The sequence below is a fragment of the Thunnus albacares genome, chromosome 1, assembly GCF_914725855.1.
Source record: "Thunnus albacares chromosome 1, fThuAlb1.1, whole genome shotgun sequence".
Classification (NCBI taxonomy): Eukaryota; Metazoa; Chordata; class Actinopteri; order Scombriformes; family Scombridae; genus Thunnus; species Thunnus albacares.
The window spans coordinates 8,328,510-8,352,115 of NC_058106.1; the positions used below are offsets into that span (position 1 = coordinate 8,328,510).

The following is a 23,606-nucleotide window of genomic DNA, read 5'->3' on the forward strand; positions in this document are numbered from 1 at the left end:
GAACAAGATGGAGCTTCAGCCCACATTCATTTTAATACATCAGAACCAGCAGTCATGTTGCTCATCAGTTATGTGCAACAGCATTTTGCAATGAATGTTAATGTGTACAGCTGTAGTGCAGGTAAATCGAGCCAATTCTCTCAATACAAAGAAGCAGCAGCAGCACCAAATTAAGATTGTAATTGTGATATTTTCTTGTTTCAGATCTTTTTTATTGTTAAGCGTCAACACATTAGTAACATATAGCAATGTAATCTAACACTTCTTTATTTGAAAATAGCTACTTCTCTGTCATAAAATACAGAATGCCCCTATCCTCTCCTTTATTTTTCTGAGACAATTAACCACTGGGAACAAGCTTAAGCCAAATACCTGCAATGTGTGCAGATACAAAAGCTGGTTTCTTGCTGACCCTTTCTAAATCATTAGTAGGGAAGATTAAGATTTTAGAGTTAACAATGAATATTTTTCAGCAAAATATCCTCAAACATGTTTCAGTATTTACCTTCTGTCAAGACACTTTTTGTATCAGACCTTCATCTCCTTGGTCATTTGTGTACATAATATGGTGGTATATTATACCTAACCAGTAGCAGTCCCACATGTATACCAAGTGTCGTTTGGAATTCTTATTTCAAAATAAATATAGTTGCAGAGCACTGTGCCCCTCGGACAAGCTGCATAAAATAACATGTAAAGTGAAGCCAGATGTCATCCTAGCATACTGTACATAGCACTCCTCCTTTTTCTGTTACCATTGTCAGCTTGCATGTTAACAATAAGAGGCTTTGACAACTGTCAAAACTTCAGATGACATATGACATACGGTTGTAGTAACTGAGAATATACCACCTGCTGCTACATTATTTTCTAGATACAGCAGTAAATATCAGTACTTTCCAGGAATAACATCAACCACTGGTCACATTCCCACTGCTTGTGTGTGTGTGTGTGTGTATGGGATTGTATGTGTTAGCCACCAGCCCTCATAGAATGGGATTATCCTCTGCAGTAATCATGTTGTTTTTTTTTTCCCACTTCACTATATCACATCCATACACTGATTAAAAGGTGATACAGTAGGTCAGCTTTAACGTGTGATCTGCCTCAAGCGACTTAGATATAATTACATGTATGTGTGTGCATTTGTAATTTGCGCGTCAGCATGTGTTACTCAAGCAATGAAAAGCAACAGCCAGATCACCTTCCAGGCAGCCTCCCCTCTAGTCAGATCAGCATTCCTCCAGATCTGAGGCTTTTGGAAAGCGGGAGCTGTCATCATTCACAGTAACCTTTAACCTCAGCAGATGACCACTCTTCAAATGAGACCAACAGATTACAATGGGCCACAGCTACATCACTGTACCCTCATCCGTAAGAACACAAAGATGGTGGTTTAGCAACCTTCGACTCTGCGTGCACACACTGAGCGTATTGAGCCCACTGTTCATTTCTGTGACTTCACCCCACATTATTTTTAACAAAAAAACACAAACAATTATTTTCCCTAATTTTAATTTAAAATATAATAATTTGAACTTCCTGCAAAAGGTGAAATTGTTGTGTTTGCCTTGGGGTATACCAGTGCGTGGCAACCATCCAAGTAATATTTCAGCCCTACCACCCCTGTCACTCCCATCATATGAAACCTTCAAACTGACAATTTTCAAAGTGTATGAGTCAGTGAGCACCAACACGGCATGGCAATGACAAGCTCCTGCCCTTCTCCAGAGACATCACAGTTATGTCCCAGCAGCTACAATTTATCCATTCTGAAGAATATAGAAATTAGCACATATTGTTTCCCCATGACTAGAAATATTAAAATAATAATAATATTGAAGACTGCTCTATCTGCATCACTGGATTTTTGTTTGTTTGTTTGTTTCATCAGGGTGTCCTAGTAACTGCAATAGATTATTGTCACCTAAATGTTTCATTGTGGCAAGAATAATTTATTAATTTATTGCTTTTTTTTTCAGCACTGGCTGGCTGTCTCTTGAGGGCTGAATAATTAGATGTAATTAATAATGTATGGCCTTCTGTAGTGGATCTTTGTTTCAGTATTTTGCAGCCAGAAAAAGAATCTTGATTACCAAGATTGGCAATATAATTATTTGGGTTTTGCCCACATGGACCATAGATAAAGCGGGGTATTTATGATATTTTTTCAATTGTATTTTCCTCTCCATTTTTAACATAGACATATCATGTGGTTACACTTGATTCTCAGGCTTCTTAATTTGTAGTTGTTCCTTTATTACTGACACAATACCTAGGCCTGAAAACATCACAATATATATGTCAGTGGTTTATTTGGGTAGGTTCAGTATCTGTGTAACCACATACTTTTCAAATTTACAGGGCCGGCTTTGCAAGATGGCATTTCTACAGTTAATGTGAAAAGTGTGTTTTATGTCATCCACATTGTGTGATAACAGTTAACAGCTGATTCGCCAATTTGTTGCAGTATTTGAAATATTGATTCAAGGCTTGATGTGCCAGTTACACTTAGAGCTGTTAAAAGTATATAGCACAATACTGATCCAAGTACCACTCTTTTCATTTGTTCATTCTGGCTTGTAGAGACTCAAATGAAAATGTAATTGTTTTCATCTACCTATAAAATAAAATCAAGATCCCACTAAAATTCCTATTCAAACATAGACAGACATGTTTCTGTTTATAGAGCAATTACTCTCATCTTCAAACGTCACAGCACATTTTTGTTAGACTGGCAAAATCTTCTAATTTCTGCCTCTGATTGGCTTTATGGAGCCATTTTACCTTTGAGAGTGTAGGACACATTGCCTCACGTATTTGAAACAGAAGTGCAGCTTCAGGTAGAGAATAATAATAATAATACCATGCCTCAGTGACTTTATAGATTAAAGTATATTGATTTTTGTGTGCTCTTTGAAGAGATACCACAAAAGAACTATGAGCAATTTGTGCCTTTAGGATGCATGTAACACTATTTATAATTTTACTTTTGCATACAGTTAGTGGTGCTGTGTTGAGGGATTGCGCACCTCGCCACCCACACTGTGTATGTAGGCGATAAGGTCCACAGGTATCCTCAAAATCTTTTATTTGTGTCAATATTTAAAGTGCATTCATTTATCTACTGCTGTGGACACGTTTACATCGATCAACTGCTCTGCTGTGCTGTGCTGTGCTGTGCTTTTGCGGTTGTGGAAGTGCCAAACTCTCCTCTGATAATGAAATGCATGGAGTGTTTTTGTTTTATGTTTCTATTAAAGTGAAGAGTGTGGCGTGGGCAGCAGTTAGCGGTGCCAACTGTCTCCCTCTGCTCTTAGCTTTGACCAGCTGATGTCAGAGGAAAAATACTGATCAGACCTTTTAAACCAACTTTAGGCTTGTAGAGGTAGATGCTACCTATTACACACACGCACACACATACTGTGGACAGATCTTGACTGCTGCTGGAGAAAGCAACTGTAATAAGGAAAATAGAATTTCTGGTTTGAGGAAAAGTAATTATGTGTGCTGTATGAGACTACTGTTGGTGGAGAAACTGGTATTTTTGTCTGTTCCTGCACAAAATGGTGACTCTAGAAAGAAGCTTTTGCTGTTTAATTGTGGCAGAGCTAGATTTTTACAGTGTTTATTGCTGAACATTTTCTGTATCTGCTGTGTTCAGAATGATTTCTCTCTTATATATTCATGAGAATTAGAAATGTCGCCTCAGCAAAACCTCTTTGTTTAAGGGTTTCTGTGATGATTTCTATTGTATTTGAACACTTTTACACATTTATTAATATTGTCTATGTAACATTTATACTATACTGGGAGTCTTGTAAGTCCAACCGTCACTGACTTGTCCTTGAGCAAGAAACTGACCATCTGCTTGCTCTCTTATTGCAAGGATACAGACACACAGGAGAGCAATTATCTTGTACACGTTCCCGTGGTCTCTTTCTTTCTCTTTCTCTCTCTCCCTCATTTTGTACATCAAAGCTGCAGTGTTTCTGTGAATGCCACCAGAGATGCTCTCTCCATGGGAACACACAACTGCCGTCGTTCAGCATAAAGATAATGGGTCCTTTCTTTGCTCACCCATTTACTTTGAAAATTAATTAAATCTTCCTTGTTACGGTTTTAGGGCTCTCGGAGGGATTGCTCGTGAGAAGGACCGTGTGCGTATAGCACATGTGTGTCAGTGAGGGAGAGCTAGGGAGAGTAATATGTTTGTGTTGGCAAGTGTGTGTAAAATACTGTAATGTCTGTGGAGGATGCTGCGTGAAGGCGGGGAGACAGGGAGGAGAGCTCCCTGAAATGCATGAAAACCTCTCAGGTTCCAGTCAGTTGTAATCTGCCTGTAGTGATTTGGTTTTGGGGAATCAGTCATCGTACTGCTTTGGTGGGTACTATACTGCCTTCAGAAACCTCCCCACCCCCAACCACCCAGATATTAGTATAATAGGTCTTTACTTATTCAATTATGATAAAACAATGGTGAAAGCTTCCACTGGGGAAGTGGAACAAGCAATTATATGATTCCAACCAGTTGCCAAGATTTAAGTAACAAGCATTCTATGATGTGTGGTTTTCTGTTAAAACCAAATGCAGCTTGCCTTTAGAGTGTGTTTTTTTTCTGCTCTTTTTTACCCTTCAGTCATCCAGGCAGGTTAATGAAGAATGCATTCTAAACATGAGCAAGCTCCACTGACTTCTACCTCTGCTTTTGTTCAGAGCAATGCGGTGTTGCTGTTCCTACAGTTAATGTAAGATCAGCCTCTGAGGAAAGCTGAATCAAGGCTTTGCTTTATGGTTGACATTAAGCACTGTTTTCCTGATTGGGAGGATATACTCACATTGCTCAGGAAAAGGGGCAGGTAAATGAATATTAGGCTGTCTGAAACTGACTCAAAGATATAAATAAATTAATGCATAACATTTAAATGTATAATTAAATTTACCTCCAGTCAGTTGATGTGTTCATTAACATAACCATCATTATTCTAGTATAGGTAAAAATGTTTTAATTTTCCTAATCAAACTGGAATTGCTAGGAGCTGCCTTTAACCGCTTAACCTTAAAGCAGGTATAATCAATATTTTTTTATAATATGTATCAAATGATAAGACATGATGTGAGAGGCGTAGCTCGTAGAGATGAACCTACAGAAAATGATGACCCGACTATGCAGCTCCCCCCAGCTTTATAAAGCTTTATAGCAAGTTTCAGCTAATTTTTTAGCTATCTGGCCCACAACTTTACCATTTTTGTTCACTCTTACCGCTCTCATAGCGTGGTTTCAGCCACAGTAGGCAGCTCTTTTCGGACAAAAAAATTCTAAAAACACACTGTACACTATCTGCTAGGCATCAAACAGCAAACAGACACAGTTTAGCGACAAGCTGGTGAACATAGTGGAGCATTTAGCAGCTAAAGAGCCTCATATTTCCTTCAGGAGTCGGTTGAGATCAAAAACAGACTTAAAGGAAAGTGAATGTTGTGGACTTCACCAGGTGGACGGAGACAAAACTCTGAGACAAAAAGAATGATAATGTTGCTCCATAACTGCCCGATGGGTAAATAAGCATCAAGTACGCCGTATCAACTTAAAAGAAAATATGTCAATTTTCACAACTTGTTTCCACTGCCCCCAAGTGACCAAAAAATCAGTTGAACTACTTTTAATTAACAATTTGAGTTTTTCTCAAATTTTTCATTTTACCCCCAAGCAACAAATATTAAGTATGGGGACAACACTTGAGAATGTAATTAATGAGACCAGATACATACATACATACACATTGCACCAATAAGGGAATATTAAGACTTAGCTGATGTAATTTCACACGCCACCTCTCCACTCTACTTTTCCTTAATAACGACTGTCAAAACCAGCTCAGACACTGATTTTGATGGATAGTTTAGATAAATTTGACAGTGTTTCCAGGACAGTTGCCATGTTTTTGTTTGTTTTGTTTGTCAGTTGAAACAAATAAAGGTAACATGACATGCACTGTTTTCATGAGCCAGCCAATCACAGGGAAGATGAGCAGCCTGCTCTTGACAGCAAAAAACAATGTGATAATGTAGCTTTTCTCAGCAGTAGTAATAGTAGTTGTAGTAGTTGTTGCTCATCATAGTGAGTCAGAGTGGGAGCACTTGGGATGAATTAGGGGTTTGTGTAAACCCTTTCAGGACTGTAGCACTGATTAACTATTGCATTCAGCTACTGCAAATAATCATCAGGTAAACAAAGCACAAATCAAGCAGCTCAATTTCTGTATCAGTACAAAATGTGGTCTTGGCAGCGCCATTTCTCAAAAAAAGAGCAAAGAAAAAGAAAGAGGCAGTATAGTATGAATCAGCCAAAAGTATTTTCTACTTGTAGAAAATAGTGGTACACAGATGCAGTTAGTCTACCAGACTGTTTTTATAGACACCATTGTCTGTCACTGCAGCCGGCAGCCCAGCATTTCTCTTTACTCAGGTAGGCTTCACATTCACAGAAGGACGCACACACACTCTCCATTCATCCACTGTCCTCAGGGAGACCGAGCGTCCGGCTGTGAGTGTTTGATGTTGAAATGGTCCACCCTGGCTTCATAAGAGCTCCTATCGCAAGAGAAATGGTCTAAATGTCACACTCTACCCTCCACTGGGCTACTTTGCGTGCACGTCTGTGCATGCAAGAGAGTGCATGTAACATGTAGCCATGCATGTAGCAGTATGTGGTGAGAGGGAGTTATTTCTGGAACACGAAATGAGGTCTCAGATGGAAATGGATAAACTTAAGTGATTTCTATTGTATTTCACACCATCACCTGACAGCATGCCACTGCTGTACTCTCCTTATGATTACAGATGCTAGTGATTGGGCCTGATATTGTCCATTAAGATACACCTTCAGATGTCACAAGTGTCTTTGGAAAGGAGTGGCTGCAGTGTGAATCAGGCAGATATGGCACATATGCACAACACACACATATACATAAAGCACATATGCAATCGTTTTGTGTAGAATTCTTCAGGCCATAAGTCAGTGAGTGACTGACAGTAACCGAATAATGTAGATAACCTCTGCTTAAGGTTGTTGGGCAGCAAAAATCACTACAGACGTCTCTATACTGATCTTTTCTGTCTGTCTCACTCCACGCTATAAACATGTTTTTAATGGCAGGATAAAAGGTTAAGGTTTGTTCAGAAAAGTTCTGCTTAACTGTCTCTTTCTGTTTCACCCTCACTGACCTGTCATGCCTCTTCCTCACCCACAAAATACACAGTTACAGAGCTGAATTAGTAGGACAAGGGCAGTGTTGAACAAAACTATTACAGGGTTTCCACCAGAAAAGCTGTTTGGGGGGGGGGGGGGGGGGGGGTTTGTTTGGGCATACATACTTGCCCGCTGCCCATGCCATTATTTGCTTTTTTAAATGGAAATAAAATCTATTTAGCTCATTTTCACATATCAGCGCCCATGTTAATCAAATAAAAAAACTGTAAACTAATATGTAAAATACTAAATGTGTTATCAATACATAGTTGGACGACGGACACTACCGTTATGAACTGAAAGTGTCTGCTCTGTGACCGTCTGCAGCAGCAGCAGAGTTGCAGCACAGAGTAGCGTAGTAAGACGTCTGTCCTCCCTCCTGCTCTCTGCTGTAAACACACGTAGCTGTTAGTGAGCAGCAGCTCTCATGTCTCCTGAGGTCTCTCGTTTTCGGCTCTCCCACTCTCCGTCTGCTCAGCCTGCTCTCTGTGTGTCACTCTCTGGATGGCAGGCATGTTGCTCCGGGTCTGTTTCCAAGCGGCAGTCATCGTCTGGCCCACATAGTAGCTATGCACTGAGCTATTAGAGGAGCTATGCTACTCTTAAAATACTTTTTTTTAAATTCCCTGATGCTTTGGCCCGGCGGGGGGTCACCTCAGGCCTAGTGGGCTGCCAAGCTTGCAGTACACTGGCAGAAACCCTGCTATCAGGCCAGGTTTGGCTATTTTTTAGTTTAGATCTTGATAGGGCTTAAGAATTTGGGCAAATATCTAAATGCAGTTTTTCCAACCAATAGCAAGGCTGCGATTTATATAATGATAATTTTTTTCTATCAGGCCTGTGCTGGTGATCTAAAAACACAATTAGCATTTTGTGCGATGCCGACACAAAAATCAAGTCCACCCAGACTTATCTAAACTTCAAGTCCTCCACTCAAAAATGTGTTTTCCTTCTTGTTTTTTTGGTTGGATGTTTGACCTTCACTGTGCAAAATTATGTATGTGCAGTTTGACACTAGAAGAGTGTTTTCACATTCATCTACTGAAAGTGGAAAGTTTCTCTGCACTCACATTAAATCGGAGTTTAAGGCGTGTACTTAGAGGCAGGATTAGACTACCTTGGAATGAGAATGAGATGGAGTAGATTCCATTTTAAGGATTTTAACAAGGTAATTGTGATATTTTTTGTGGAAAAACTATGTCAGAAACAAATTATTGTTCCCAGCAGAGTATTTTTACATGTCTTAAATATGTGTGGAGGGGATCTTGAACTTAGAAAATCATTGTACATAACAATTGCAAAAAAAACAATCAAAGCCGTTCATGATGCAACTATGAATCTTTCTTGTATTAACACTGTGCTTGCCTTTGCTTTGCATTCACTGCACTCTGCATACATTCTGCACTGAATTCAGATAAAATGTAAGAAACTCAGAGTTGAAGTTTAAGTCAGAGCACTTCATTTTTTGCCCACTCACATGTAACAAAGCAACAATTAATGTTGAACATTATGTAATGCTCACTGCTCATCACCTTGTCGATGCCTTGATGAGTTCCATCACATTAAGTTTTAGTGTTGCTGTGAGTGTAAATGCGCATGTGTTTGTCTGTGTGTGTCTCCATCTATCAGTATGCACCCCGACCAAGCAGCTGCCAAGAGCTTAGCAGGCTGTTGCTAGGCAATGCCATTTAAAATCCATCCCTCTCTGTATGTTGGAGCTGTGTTTGTATCTTGGTTTTGTTGCTAATACCAGGGTGGAAACTGGAGTAGCGCGAGACATTTGCCTTGTTAGTCCTGCACAATATTTTCTTTGCAAAGTGCAGCTTTGTTGGCGGAAGGCTGGTTTGGCCTCAGATGACTTCCTAAACAATGAAAATTAAGCAGCTTTCTAGGGAGCTGTTCAGTAATAGTATAATGAAAGAGGGTGTTTGCCATTTCATGATTAGTTTTAAAGAATGTCATTATGCGTTATTCTAGTGTGGAGCACTGCAGTGCTTTTACAACAAAATATGCGGAGGTGTGTATCTGTGCTTCATTAAACAGAAAGCGCATCTGTTTCTTTGAAGTTATAATCTCCATCTTGTTCATATAAATACATCTGTGGATTGCTACCTTCTGTCATGGGTTCATATAACACAATAGTAAATAAGCCTATATCCAGTTTTTTATCCAGGCTTCCTTTGACTGTTCTTAGCACCCTGGTCTGTGTTGGAATAAATCCTTCAGCCATTTAGCTTGAGCAGTGATAACAAACAGAGCATCACCTACAGAAACTCCAACTTTGAAGGAAAAAGACACAGTACAAACAGTTAATTGATAGGTGATCTGTGGGAAGTAAAGTGCAACAAGACTAAGTGAGTGTTCAAGTCAAAAACAGCTCTGCTTTAAAACAATGCAGGGGCGCTGCATTGTTGGGATGTGTTGTTTAAAGTACGTGTGAAACAATGAAATACAATCCAGGAAGTCCAGTTTGAGTAACAGATTAATGTGTTTAAAGGCTTATCAGACGCCAGAATACTGCACATTTAGGAATACTTACAGACAGGATTTTATAACTTTGGAAAGTTATCATGGCAGCAACTGTTTTATCTTTCATCATGATGATCACAAGGTGTACGGCACATAAAGTAATCCACCAGGAATTTGGGCTTGCCTGTATGTGATTGGCCAACGCAGCAAAAGCTGAGCCAGTTTCAACCTTTCGTCGGATGGCCCTTCGTTGTTTTGCAGGAGTCCTCTGCGGTTGTATCCCCACTGTGCTAGTGGACTTGCTCCATTCAAATGAATGCGACTGCTACATTTTTTTTTTACACATGGCTAATATCGGACTGAACGCAGCCAGTCTCCATCCATGCTGGAGGCTCTGTGAGTGTGTACTAAGGCACAGTGGTGCTTTGAGCTAAATACTAATGTCAGCATGCTACGATGCTCACAATGACAATATTAACATGCAGATTTTTAGCAGGTATATTTTATACCTTGTTGACTGCCTTGTTTAGTGTGGTAGCATGCTAAAATTTGCCAGTTGGTACTAAACACAACGTACAACTTCCTAGTGGGAATGGCATTGTCATTAGTTTTGCAGGAATTTGATCACAAACCAAAGTGTTGGGAAAATTAAAAGTCTGACCTGATGATAGCGCCAAAGGAAAAGTCAGACGATCACCAAACCATACATGCTGGGGAAGATGAATGGGTGTACTCCATTTCATGTCAATCCGTTGTCACGGCATTTCACGCAAAACCACAAAAGTCAACCCTATTGTGGCACTACAGGACAAGTCAGAAGATCAGACCAAGGTAGTTGGATTCATGCTCTAGGGAACATGAATTTCTTTGGAAATTTAATGACAATCCATCCAGTAGTCGTTAAGATATTTCAGTCTGGATCAAAGCGGTGGACCAATCAACCTACCATCAGACCAACCAACCGATGACACTTCCATCCCTATAGTCATGCTGCTAGTATAACTAAAAATAACAAAGTTATGAGCACATAGAGATTGAGATTTCTCAGTCATTACTGTGTAAAAATCTGTCACATTATCAGTGTATATACAGTAGACTTATGTGACTCATTCTACTTTGATTTGTTTGATTCCTAAAAAGCAGGTCCATCCAGCGAAAAAGCTGGATTATACATCATAATTCGACAGAACTGAAACCACGTCTTTTTTTCTAAATTCCAATGTTTAGTTAAGTGTAACAAAGTGTCAACATGTTGACAGGGAGTCTTTTTGGGAGTTTCAAATGAAAACATTAACAAAGCCAGTGTTGAGGCCACAGGGGTTGCAGTATCACAGTGATCGATGGGGACGTCAAGCCCAGTGCCCAGCCTTTAGCATGGATCTTTCTCACACTCCTATCGACCAACCCAGAAACTAAAGTATTCAGGGTTAAATTAAGTATTTATTGTTTCAGCTAATAAAACTAATCTAACCTCAATATGTAGTGCAATACATGTGGATTTGCAATACATGGATTTGCAATTGGCAGTGGCAATATCTTTTTAGTATTTATGAAAAGCGACGTAAGGGAATGGATATTTGAATTTTTTTGATTTACATCTAATTTTGTTTCCTAATGAAGGTCTTGTCTTACATCATTGGGAAACCAGCTAATTTGCTGTTTATTGTGTAATGATTGTGTATATATTTGTGATATGATTGTGTAAACAAAAAGAAAAATAAGGACAGACAATAGAAAGTTGACTTTGTAACACAGGGCAAAGAAACAGTCAGGGAGAAACTGAGAGGATGAGAGAACGAGTGAAGGCAGGCGCACTGTGTAGAGGAGTGACACTACCAAAGGATGTACTTTGACTTTGATTGTGTGTTGCCGTGAGTCACTGCCTGTGTTCATCACCGCCTGTGTTCATCACCAGAGTAGCTAGCAGAATGAGAAACCACAGTCCCTCGGGGCCATGACAACATATCACTGTCTCACTGTCACTTCATCTACGTGGACCTGCCCACTCCTTTCCTTCACTCACCTTTTACCCATGACTCTATCTCTTTCTCTCTCTGTTGATCTCTCTCTTTCATTGTCAATCTGTCAATTGTTTGGTGACTTGTTTAATCTGTGTTTGAGTCACTTCAACTGGGGTTTACAGTAGTTTGTGCGTGTAGAGCTGCCGCAGTTACCGCATTACCACGGTAATGCAATTACATCACACCCATCACAGAGTCAAGCTGATCACTGCTTCACTGCTGAGTGAGCAGCTGAAGTGATGGACATCAGTTATTCTGTCAGGCTTGACATAAAGAATGACGCCCTGCCAAATGCCAACCAATATTCCTGCTGCAAAGTCAACCTATTAATGACAACACTGGAATTAAGATAGACATTTAGACTATAGAGACTATAAAGAATAGACTACTGCAGGAATAAATGCATTTGAAAAGTTTGCAGTATTGCTCCGAATATAAGACTTTTTTTTTTCCTCTGGAAATACATCTGGAAAACTGGGGTTGTGTTATACTCGGGGTCCAGACAATGCCATGTCTATCAAATCTTCTTTTTAAATGGATAAAGTAGCGGTGTAAAACCCACTCCTACATGGAAGGTTGCATCATGGGTTGTTTGTAGCATTAATGTTGCTAGACTAGCAAGTGTCATCATCAGGTCAACATTTCTGTTCATCCAATACTTTGGTTTTGACCAAATAGCTTAAAAACAACAGTAATTTCCTTTAGCCCCAGGTAGGCACTTTGTACGTAGTGCTAACTGGCAAATATTAGCATAGTAACTTATGCTAAATCAAGATGGCCAACATTATACCTGCTAAACACCAACATGTTAGCATTGTCATTGTAAGTCTTTTTTGCAAACAATGTTTGATAGCACTGAGTATACACTATCAGATTTATATGGAACATTTAGTCATGTAATATACAGCTCACTCATCCAATTTCTTCTTGCCATTTTGACTTCACATCCCTCAGCAAATAGGTTTCTGTCCTTTGCTTTCTTATTACTTATTCTGTGAGCTTAGTTTAACTCGAAGAAGCTGCTTTCTGTCCTTATTATTTGCTTTTAAAATTGTATTTGTCTGGTGTGAAGTGGTTTTCTGAAAACTACTAGTACTTTTTTGTATGCATGTGTCTGTACAGTATACATAACCACAAAGGTGAAGGAAAATAACAATGGAGGAGATGATAGCACCTCAAGATGGAAAGTGAAACAGAGAGAGTGAAAATTGTGAAAGCATTAGGGAGTAGATTACAGTGATTTTTAACTGACGTTGCTGATAATAACAATCATTACCTTACAGATTAGGGCCTAAATAGGGACTACAAGAAAAGTAATCATAACTGATAGCTGAGAAGTGAGTAACTGAATAAATTAAATGAACCATGCATGACTAAGGCCTTGTTAACACTACATACAGATATTTTGCAAAACAAACATTTTTCTCTACGTTTTGGCCTCTCATCCACACACAAACAGTGTTTTAGGTCACTAAAACAGAGAGTTTTGAAAACACCTAGTAAAGTGTAGATTTGTAAAAACTCCAGTTTCTGTGTATCCATGTGGACATGTAAAACAGGGGGTTTTGTAAACGATGACATCACACTTCAATTCGTGCACGCCCATTATTCTTTGTATAATGAGCATGCGCCTGAAACGACAGCTACCGCCAAAGGAAAATGAACTCACTATGCGTACTCAGAATGTTCTCCTCTGGTATTTGACATACCAGTGATGTAGACTTTATCGCCACCTACTGGCCCAGCAGGCTTGTTTGATCGTTTGTAGTCGTTTTTGCGTTTTCATGTGTACGGAGATATTTTGTAAAACGAAGATTGTGTGAACAGAATTTTTTCAAACTGAGAGGGGGGGGGGGTCTGTTTTGAAAAATATCCTAATACAGTACATGTGGTCAAGGCTAATGACTAACATGAAAGGCATCATCAAGAGGCAGAGAGAGGTAAGAGAGGGACTGCAGGTCATTTTGTCAAGGAAAGAGGAGAGGAGCCTGTAGCTGTGATACTTTCATCATCAAAACTGAAAAGAGCATTATCAAATGCACCCACACCATGCCCAGTGAAAATAACACATGGCTAGAAGGCATTTCAACAGAGTCCTTGGTGTTGTGATTGGTGGGCAAAAAGGCGAAAAAGTGGGGAAAAAAATGATGGAGAGTAAATAAGAAAGAAAAGAAAAGGAGGTGGCCAGGTTAGTGTAGCCTCTCAGCTTGAGGGAGATGAGTGGAAGATGGAGGGATGAGTGGATGGATAGATTGGGGAATGTTAGAGGTGGACAGGTAACAGTGGCCTTTTGGAGCGGTTGAGATGTAGGGAGAGAAGGGTCATCGGCGTGATCAGCTGGTCAGCCTCCTGCCAGCCGACTGCCCCTCCAGAGGCCAATTAGAGGGGAAGCAGGTAAAGCTAGGAACAGTGGAAGACTCCCCACAGGCACACACACACACACACACACACACACACACTAGTGCTGACACCAGGTTCATACAATAATCAAAACCCCCAGGCACTCTCACACACATACACACTGACATTAGTGCCGACACATGCCGAAAGTGCAAGAACCTAGTTTTAGTTTTAGTCATTTTCTCAAACTTTTTAGGTCACATTTTAGTCAGACATAAGGTTACATACTGCGTTTCATCATATTATTAATTCAGTATAAGATTTTTTTTTACAAGATATCATAAAATTGAAAATTTAGTGATTTACTGTTGCTCAGTCATTGGCAGTGTAATTTGATGTCGCGAAAACATTTTGCATTGAGTTAATCTTTCTGCCATGTCACTATCTTGTCAGTGCTTGAACTTGATTGCAGAAATTGTCCAATATGAAATTTAATTAGATGAGAGTCATTTGTTATTTTCAGCTATTTGTTTTTATTTGTTTTTTCCATGGTCATTTTTAATTTATTGTTTTTGTCAGGTTAGATGAGATTTCCAGTGATCACTACTTTGCCATGAATGTCACATCACAATCGTGATGTTGCAATATTGCTGATCAACGAAAATGATTGATTTTTGTTAATAAAATGAACACCAGTGCATCAACATCCAAAACCTGCAGGCAACAATTTTTGTGGTTCTTGACTGTAAGGGTAAATGGTACTAGTATTACATATGATATGGTAATGATGCAATGCTGTGAATGTGTTCAGAACATATCCAAAGCTTTGCTGTTTTGTTTTTTCTAGGGGTGTGTGTGTGTGTGTGTGTGTGATATCCACCTCATGACCTTGAGTTCATCTCCACTATCACCACCCCTGCAGTGCTGGAGAGAGGTTCTTTTGAAGTACAAAAATCTCAGAAAGGACACTCACAACAGTGGCTAACAATCAAATGCCTTTGAAAGTCCAAACTTTGAAACAATTACATTTCTTTCCCCACACATATACGCACTCACACAAATGCTATCCCCGTGAAATTGCGACAAATTCCTGCAGCTGGAGGCCTGATTATCCGCCGGTGAGCCAATCAGTGCCAATCATTAGCAGTGGGTCTTGACCAATAGGTGCTGAAGTGGCAGGTCATATTCTGTGGCTGCTGTGCTGTTAACTTGAGGCCTAATGAGAAGGGAGGAAGGATCTAGTGCAGACAAGTATTGATGGATTATACAGAATGACCTTTAACCAAACCTCCAGCTAGTATAGGTGTAATCACAGACTAAGTCAGTTAATCCAGCCTCACCCTAACCCCTCACCATAAAGAGATGCAGAAATACCAGCATGTCTATAGAGAAAATTGTCATCTGAACTGACACTATTTAAATCTGTGTGCCCGAAGCATTATGTGTCCTCTTTAGAAATTAATTAAATTCCTTCACTTTTCTGTACATTGCAGTTGTTTTAAATACAGATGCTTGCCCTATTGGCAGCCGAACAGACTTAATGAGCATAATGTAACTCTTAGCTGCCTGTAAAATAAGCAGAATATTGTAAAATGCAATTATCCCACATATTGCAATGCAAGCTGCTGATTCCAGCTAAGTGCAAGGAAAAAAATTAAGGGAGCATTTGAAATGTTTCCCCAATTTGTTTCCCTCAGTTGGGTGCAGCTAATAAGTCAGGCTCCCCCCCCCCCAAAAAAGGAAAAATCATTCAAGGCTCGACTATGATGGTTACGTGGGGCTGCAGAACAGGTGAACCCTGGAGACAGGAATAAGTTAAAAAGATGTTTATTGCAGAGCAGGGGGAAGATAGGCTGGAGGCTAGGGGAAACTTGAACTGGTAGCTGAGAGCCAGGAACTGAGGCTGGGGCAGAGGCAGTTAGGAGCCAAGGAAGCAGGTCCAGAATGAGATCCGAGGAGACTGAGTAATGCAGGGCTCCAGGGCAGAGCAGCAGGGCTGAGGGCAGAGCAGCAGGGCTTGACCAGATGAGGCGCAGGAAACGGGGACCGGAGTCAGAACAGGCAGTACTACAAGGGAAAAGAAGAGACTGAGTACTGGAGAACAAGCAACAAGAACTAAATGGTGAATAGCAAATCTGGTAGTGAGTTGGCTCGAAGCGTAGCAACACTGACTAGTAGCAGACTCTACGTTCTGGCAGAGTGGAAGTGGCAGGGCTGAGTATTTGCAGAGGCTTGATTACAGAGATGAGATGCAGCTGATGTGGTTCTGCTCTGACTCCGGCACACCTGCAGGCCATCACACACATATATATATACACACACACACATACACACACACACACACACAGGGAGAGAGAGGGAGAGAGGCATTGAATTAGAAGAAGAGGGCGTGGCAGATGATGTCCCAGGGGCTGTTTATAGTGAGTTTTTTTATATTAATAGCAGTCTAGTAATGTGTGTAATATTTCAGTTGATTCGTTAAACTTCGCCCTCTCCATGTTGTTCTCCTAATGCCATGCATCATAATTTGAATAAAAAAAGCTTTTGGTGTTTTTGTACAAAGGTCAATGCATTGAAGTACATCTAGTACTATATCTAGTACTGTAGTTCTATCAAACCATCCAGCACTGCCAAAATTCAGATAAGCAGGCTGAACATGCCCGCTGATGATCACCAAAGCTTGTGTGCTTTTTGAAAAGCAGAAATCAAAGCACCCAATAGATAGTTAATGAAAACTGGCACTCTGTTACTGCTTTCTCACTTAGCAACCATTTTCCTAACAACAGGCTAAGAGTGCTAGAGTGGTTTATACACAGCACATTTCAAGTACTCAATTTTACCTCTTGGATTGCTTGATTGGAACCAGCTGTTGTATAACATCAGCATCTATGACCCCAATATTTGCCACTACGTAAGGCATGGCCACTGTGTGCCATGCCTTACGTAGTACACCATACTGTGTGAGACTTGTCATTATTGGCATCTCCATCACGGTTTACTGTTTGCATGGCGAATTTTTCAATTTTTGTCTCCATCTCTTTTTGTGGATGATACAATAACAAGATTAGCATGTGCTGTCATATTGTGTGATATGGACATGTAAAGACTCACAGAACACATTTATCTGTTTATCTGTGTCTATCTCTCTGTGTATCATCCATCATTTGAATTTAAATTCCATGAAAATGTGTTTTTTGCCATATCAAAGTCAAAGCAGTTTCACTTAGACTGACAGTATGATATTTATGTTAAGCAGTAACATAACATTCAAAAGACACGTTTATCTAAGCACAGACGCAATATTTTCCTTTTTGCCTTCTTTTATGCCTTGTCCCTCCTCTCTGACACTGTGACAGGTGAATATTTTGCTGCAAGTAAGGCACATTTTCTGTTTTTCCAACACTGCCTACTACAGTCCTTCAAGTTTTTAATGCATCCTAGATGACAGATGTCCCATCAGGCCTTTAGCTTGTGGTCTGACTTCACCTCCACTCCCAAGACACTTGGAATAGATGGAATAGAGTGGAGGGAAAAAAAGAGTCATCTAAAAACCTGAGAGAGGGAGGGCTTTCACGGTTTTTCTATTTTTAAACCAGCTCCTTTTTTTTTCAGGTCGCCACTCCCACATAGATCTAAGAACAGGTACAGAGAGCCATCTCCAAAGACAGAAAGACACATAGGTAGAGAAAGGGGTGGATTCAATTTCCCCAGAGTATCAAAGTGAAATGGTGATAAAGACACACAATGTACATACTGAGAGAGGTGGAGAAAGAATTAGATTGAGTTTTATTTCAGCTGTCTTAAAGATGATTCATCACTTGTCCAGGTTTACAAAAAGAAGCCAAATACAGTGTGCGGTCATAGCAGCACCTCAGTATATCACAGTTCAGTGCAAAGTTTGCTACAGTATGTATCTCATAAAACAAATGATCAAACATAAAGAATGATTTCACTTGTTTGTAGACAAGTGCAACATATTTTTTGTTTTTCTTTTGTGACAAACATTTTCATGCAAGATTGTGTTTTTTTTAGTTTTGCTCTATCTGTGCAGCAAGGTCATTTTTACCTAATTAGAAGTAGACATATGTTCAGCAGTGCAATAGACCTGAACACGTGGATGTTGTACTATTACAAGTGCTTGGGGCTCCCGCCTGAGGCAGCTCTCATTCTCTTAGACACTGACACACTTTTATTTCGAAGAGAAAAAAATTCACCGTGAAACGGAATTTGAATTTATGATAATCGTAACCAAGTTCCTGTCAAAGCTAGAGCCAAAGAGAGTCATTATTTAATCTATAAATTGTTGACTACTGTACATCAAGAGGGGCTGTTTCAGTACTGCCGGTTGTACAAAACCCTGATTAAAGAATATCATGTAAATGATTGTGATTATTGTGATTATTCTCAATGAATCATGAATTGGACATTTGCTAGTTGTAGAGGGGTGATGAGCTTCTGTAATTATGGTTTGACAATTATAGATTCTGTTTCATCGGGGGAAGGCAACACTTGTTTACATTACATAAGTACACTAAAGATGACGTAGGTTGGAGTCATGGACAGAGTGTTACCAAGCTGATTTTGAGGATACCTGCTCGTTTTCCGGTTCAAAGCTGTTTGCTGTGAAATATGTCATATGGTTGCAAGAGCCCAAGTAAATTCCATAAGAAGGTCCACAAATAATGAATATAAGTTCACTGGCTTGTTCAAGTTCAAGTTCTTCTTTATTGCCATGTGTATTAAAAATGCAATGAAATATTTGTGCTCTGGATCTCTCTGCCTTAACACAAAGGACACACCATCCCAAAACAGCAAAAAAAAAGAAACAGACCTACATAGACTATGTACACAGTGCATTCATATGTATATGTTTGAATGTAATTGCTAATTGTAACAGTGAGCTGGTCTGATCAGCTGATGGCTTTCACAAATGTCTTGTTCCACCTGAGCTAACAGGATGCTTCATTGTCACCATCTAAGATGCAATTAATAACATGTACTTTCTTCTCTCTCTCTCTCTCTCTCTCTCTCTCTCTCTCTCTGTGCCTCCCAGTAGTCAGCAGGCCTTCTTATTGGAGAATGTGCCATGTAACGACCCCCAATGCCAGAGCATAGGGAGAATGTTCCACATCCACTGGGACCAATCAGATTTGGGAGCCATCCCAAATGCCATCATGGCAACGTTCTTTGACATCTATGAAGATGTGAGTAGTTTTTTTTGTCTCGGCTTTGTTCATTTCAGTCACATGAACGTCATCCTCCATGCCTTTCCTTCCCTTCCTCTTACATCACCTGCCTCTAAATGTCTGCCACCTTTCTCCTTCTCCTCAATGTCTCCTCTTCCCTATCCAAGTAAAGCACTGACATCAGCCGTGATAGTAGTAGGAAATATGAAAGTTAAATATGCAGCTAAAATGACATCAGTAATATCATCACAAATATTAAAGAACTTGATACCAAATGGGGAAGAAAAATAAATAAACCTCCGAGCACACAAGAATATTTGATTCCTTTCTAATGCAGAAAAGTGGATTATGTCTAAAGCTTTTTTTCAACCTTGACAACAACAAAATGATTTGAGTTTATGGTTTTCCTTTTTTGCTCAAAAGCAATACTTCAGATTTGCACTGAGGACAGAACAATGTCACATTTAGTTTAGTGCTTGTCTGTAATCAGACTTACAGTTAAAAGCACATGAAGCTTGTGTTCAAGCTTGCATTTACTATTGTTACTTTTCATTTATTTCTACCAGCATACACAAAGCAACTTAAAAAAAAAACTGATTGTACATACATGTAGAGTTACAAAACACATACACATTGTCTTACACACTTGTTCACATACATGCAGTATATATGTGTGTTTCATTTGCCCTTACACACACTCTGACTCACACCCAGACTGAATGACTGCATGTAGTACAGTAGCTCCACTGCAATGTACTGTATGTGGTTGTCTTATCAGAATTAATTATTACTGCTAATGTGGCCTGTCTGTCTCTGGCTCTCTCACTCACCCTTGAGAGAGAATTTATAAAAGGGAGAGAGATGTAGTGAGGAGAGAAAGAGGAAAGAAAAGATATGATAAGATAATGCTGGATCAGTCACCCAGTGTTTTAGAGGGATAAAAATGTACATCAGAAGACACACACACTAACACACACACACACACACTATGCTCTCATTGTCCCTTATCTATATGCCTGTCTTCATTTGCAGGGTATATTAGACATGCTGGTTCTAAGCCAGGCAGAGGGCAAAGACGTCATCCATGCTTTGAAGAACAATTTTGAAGCTGATGCCTACTTCGTTAAAGTGATGGGTAAGTCCCTGATCTGCCCAGTGTGCTCTGTTTCTCCCTCCTCTCCATATGCTTAGACCACAGGAAGGAGGAGAAGAGAGGAGCACCTGGGAAGACACTATCTCCTCCTCTACCACAGGCCTCTGGCTCTTTCTCTTGCTCTGTTTTTGCCTCTCTTTGTCCTCTTTTTCCTCAGCTATTACATACAGGAAAATACAGGTTTTTTTTCACTATGACAGCCCCTCCTAGACCAATTAGAATAAGTGTGCATGAGAAGCTCTTTTTCCCAGATATGGAAAGCAGATGGTCATGACTATTATCTGTCATATTATTTTGATTTTTAGCCTGTCATTGGTGAAAAAGGATCCTGTCTGAGATTTCAGTTTTATATCAGCCTAATATAAAGAAGCCACCGTCAGCATAAACCGCTGTAGTAAATGCACCTTCTCTCTCAAAAGGTCATTTTGATTACTACCACAGTCCTCTTTCCTAGATTTTCCAATACATATGTATATTACTTTTAACAAAGATATAAATGCAGCACTTTAAGACACATCATTTCGAGGCTAGTTGGTGGCATTGGCAATGCCACATTCAGCACAAGTAGAAGCAGAGTAATTGGTTAGAGCATGAAAGTGATCTTGTGTTCCTGGAAAGGACACAATAAAATTCCACATATTGTACTTGTTGTTTCCATTTAAGAGGTAGATACTGTGTCCCATATTTCTCAGTTTATTGTTTGTTTTGGTGGATTATATGTGGTTCCTGGTGTTCCCCATCTGATTTCTTACAGATTTTGTTGAAAATTTTCATTACAGAAATGAAAATAAAAAACCACAGCATTGTTATCATTATCATAAAGTTACAATACCAATCCTAGGAAACAATTAAAATGAATCATTCTAGTACTTTGCTGTATTCCTACTGAATATTCTGTTAGCCCAACTCTCTATGACGGCCCTCATGTATCTTTATTGCATGTCTTCCCCCTCCCTCTCTCCCCATGTAACCTGTCAATATTCACTTTTAACTGTCTTAAAAAGCTGTCAAAATGCCAGAGAAATAGATTTAAACCCTTATATTCTGTATTCATGCCTGTCTATGCAACAATGACTAAATGTTCACTAATTCTGTGATCCAGCAGACACACATCAATAGCATGCTATGCTGTATTTCAGACACACTCTAAACCCGGGATTCACAAATGATGTATGACTAGAAGCCACTGTAATCTTCAATATCTGTTCTAGAGGCTCAGACATAGTTACAATATTTTTGGCTCACAGCTTTTGTGTCTCAGTTAATAGATTTTATTTCTTTTTTATTTATAACAGCTTTTGAGTAAAAATCAAGACGGGTTCGTTTGAAGTCAAAATGTTGGTACAGCGTTAGTACCTAGTGACATTTGAGGAAAGCAAAAATAGTTCCACTCTAGGGTGGGCCTTTGCACAGTTTAATCTGTCACTCTGCTCTGCTCATTAGTGGGAAAAGGAGCATTGTTCATCCCTTTCTGTTTCAGCACAGTTGGCGAACAGTTGTTTTGTCTGTTGGGAAGGGAGGGGCTACACTTGCTCCTCTGCCCACAGAATCACACACACACATAAATCATCACTATGCACATGTAAACACGCTTGTGTGCACGCTCACTAATAAACGCAAATACAGATCACCCTTTTATCTACACAGTTACAGTATCAGAATCTGTTCTCTTTCCTAAGTATTACATATACACACACAGATTACAGCTGTCTAATACATTCTGCCTGAGATACATAGTGCAGCATTGATGCTCTTCATTCACGGAAAAACGTCAGGCTCTTAGTCATAACGCTGACATGACACTGCAAAACAGCAAACTAAGATTAAAGACATTCCAAGCATTCACTCAGTAAAATAGCTTGCTCCCAATACCTCAGTCACAAGTAGATTGAGCAGAATCAGTTCATAATACCAGTATAGTGAAGTCATATAGATTTATAAAATAATCTTAGCAAAACTTAGCAAAATTTAAATTACTGTCAAACTGACAGAAATGATTGGTATAGTAGATAGCCTAGTCAGCATATATTCAATGATTGTGTTTGTGTGTCTGTTTCTGTGTATGTTAGTGCCCTACTATATAGTAACAGCATGGTGCAGGATTGAGGACTGATAGATACATTAGAACAAGAACTGATACATCACGCAAGGTTGATGTCAAACAGTGAGATACCTTGGTTGGTGGTCTAATGCAGGTCTTTGATGTCTACCGTCTCAGCCAGTTGAATGACACACTGCAGTCCTGCCTTGAAGTGGGAGGGGGCAGAGCCATGACAAACTTTGATGATGATGCTACAATACTTTTAATGATGAGAGTAAGATGAGGACTGTTTGCGTCTCACTGAGCTGCTGAAATTGATAAGAGCTATCTGCTAGCAGGCCGTATTGATTTAAGTAGTGTTCATGCAGTAGCCAACTGGAATTAGTGCTTTCCAGGAATTTGGCAGAGTTCGTAGAGCGTCATGGGGAGCACATGTGGTTTAATGAGAAGGTCAGACTTGTTTGCGGTAGATGAAGTAGAACCACTGAACTGGACGATGTGGTCTCCTAAAGGGAGTAGAGCTAAATGATGTCCCTGTTGTCCTCTGTCCTGACTTGCATCTCAACATTTGTGGGATAATTAGTTTGAATGCTAGATTGAGGTCATTGCAGGGTGCTGGTGCAGGAGCCAGTGGTTTCCAGCTTCCCAGCAGAAGTCTGTGATGATTATTCAATAGATGTTTCCATTTCACTCTCATGTGTCCATGTTAGAGATGAATAATGATGCATTTTTAAACTGAAAATTGTGATTTGAAAGATTAATTTGTGTTAATTTGTGTTATGGTCTAATTAAAATCGCAAAAGCTGCAATTTTAATGAGGCTACAATTCAAATTATTGTGCAGTTTAGGGCAGCCGGGGAGGTCAAGATGAGGTCAGGATGAGTCTGGGAGAACTGCTCATACAGTTGCAAAAGTTTAGGCACCCCTTGACAAATTGATTGATTTTTTTTTAATAGAAAAGATGTAAACACAGCCTCTCTAGGATAACTGATGAAGTTAAAAATAGAACTCTTGGGCCACAATCAGCAAAGGTATGTTTGGAGACAAAAAGGAGCAGCATTTCATGAAAAGAACACCTTGCCACCTGTTCAGCATGGGACTGGTTCCATCATGCTTTGGGGTTGTGTTGCAGCCAGTAGTACAG

The 23,606-nt window shown here is 39.7% G+C and overlaps 1 protein-coding gene and 1 long non-coding RNA gene across 3 annotated transcripts in view; one reads left to right on the forward strand and one right to left on the reverse strand.

Moving 5' to 3' along the window:
- The window catches only part of itfg1 (integrin alpha FG-GAP repeat containing 1), a 148,722-nt gene that overhangs the window by 73,961 nt on the left and 51,155 nt on the right, over window positions 1-23,606 (forward strand). The window contains exons 11-12 of one of the 2 annotated variants that reach the window (XM_044366039.1): window positions 19,136-19,286; window positions 20,301-20,403. In XM_044366039.1, the coding sequence (XP_044221974.1) occupies window positions 19,136-19,286; window positions 20,301-20,403 (254 nt within the window). The remainder of the gene's footprint in view (window positions 1-19,135; window positions 19,287-20,300; window positions 20,404-23,606) is intronic. The other variant, XM_044366106.1, reaches the window with a different exon arrangement.
- Window positions 15,894-16,340, reverse strand: LOC122992388. The gene is made up of 2 exons (XR_006406037.1): window positions 16,255-16,340; window positions 15,894-16,149 (listed from the first exon to the last, which is right to left on the reverse strand). It is a non-coding gene; the product is annotated as an uncharacterized LOC122992388 (long non-coding RNA).